The following is an 868-nucleotide window of genomic DNA, read 5'->3' as shown; positions in this document are numbered from 1 at the left end:
CGGTTGGACATACTGTCAAATTATCTAAAATGATGTTGGAAGTGGCTTATGGTAGAGACAATGAACATTCAATTCTCTGGCAACAGCTCTGGTGGACATTCCTGCAGTCAGCATGCCAATTGCACGCTCCCTCAAAACTTGAGACATCTGTGGCATTCTGTTGTGTGACAAAACTGCACATTTTAGAGTGGCCTTTATTGTCCCCCAGCACAAGGTGCACCTGTGTAATGATCATGCTGTTTAATCAACTTCTTGATATGCCACACCTGTCAGGTGGATGGATTATCTTGGCAAAGGAGAAATGTTTCAGAACAGGAATGTAAACAAATTTGCACAAACTTACGTTTTTTTTGTGCGTATGGAAAATGTCTGGGATATTTTATTTCTGCTCATGAAACATGGGACCAACACTTTACATGTTGCGTTAATATTTTTGTTCAGTGTAATAATTAATTAATTAATAGTTGATGAGGTGAACTGTATAATATAGTCATTCAGGATGTTGTTCCCGCTGTCAGATGAGATCAGATGACACCTTGTGGCCGTTACCTGTAATTGCAATGCTATGCCTATTTTTTCCCTTTTTGCTGCATTTACCCCAACGACAGGATCTGCATACCAAATGCAGACAATTTAACTGTGTAGGCCAGCATTTCCAAAACTAGGGGTCGCAACCCCATATAGTGTGTCCTGATTTGAAAATGGGGTCACGAGATAAATAAAATCGGGCTTTGTTCATAGAACCGGAGTTACGTCAGTAACCTCGTTAGCCTCTAGATGAGGTTGTAATAAACAGAGCAGTTTCTGTTTTCTTCCTACAAGTGTGGCTCTATCTTTGGAACCATTTAAGCTACAAAATATTATGACC

At 40.0% G+C, this 868-nt stretch overlaps 1 protein-coding gene across 1 annotated transcript in view; it reads left to right on the top strand.

Moving 5' to 3' along the window:
* Nucleotides 1–532, top strand: part of LOC121555697 (protein phosphatase 1D) — a 16,152-nt gene extending 15,620 nt beyond the window's left edge. The window contains 1 exon segment of the mRNA XM_045213928.1: nt 519–532. Within this exon segment, the coding sequence (XP_045069863.1) occupies nt 519–532 (14 nt within the window).
* Nucleotides 533–868: the final 336 nt, after the last annotated feature.

Source organism: Coregonus clupeaformis, unplaced genomic scaffold (assembly GCF_020615455.1).
Source record: "Coregonus clupeaformis isolate EN_2021a unplaced genomic scaffold, ASM2061545v1 scaf0172, whole genome shotgun sequence".
NCBI lineage: Eukaryota > Metazoa > Chordata > Actinopteri > Salmoniformes > Salmonidae > Coregonus > Coregonus clupeaformis.
Note: the sequence above shows the minus strand (reverse complement) of the source record. Positions and strands in the feature narration are given on the sequence as shown.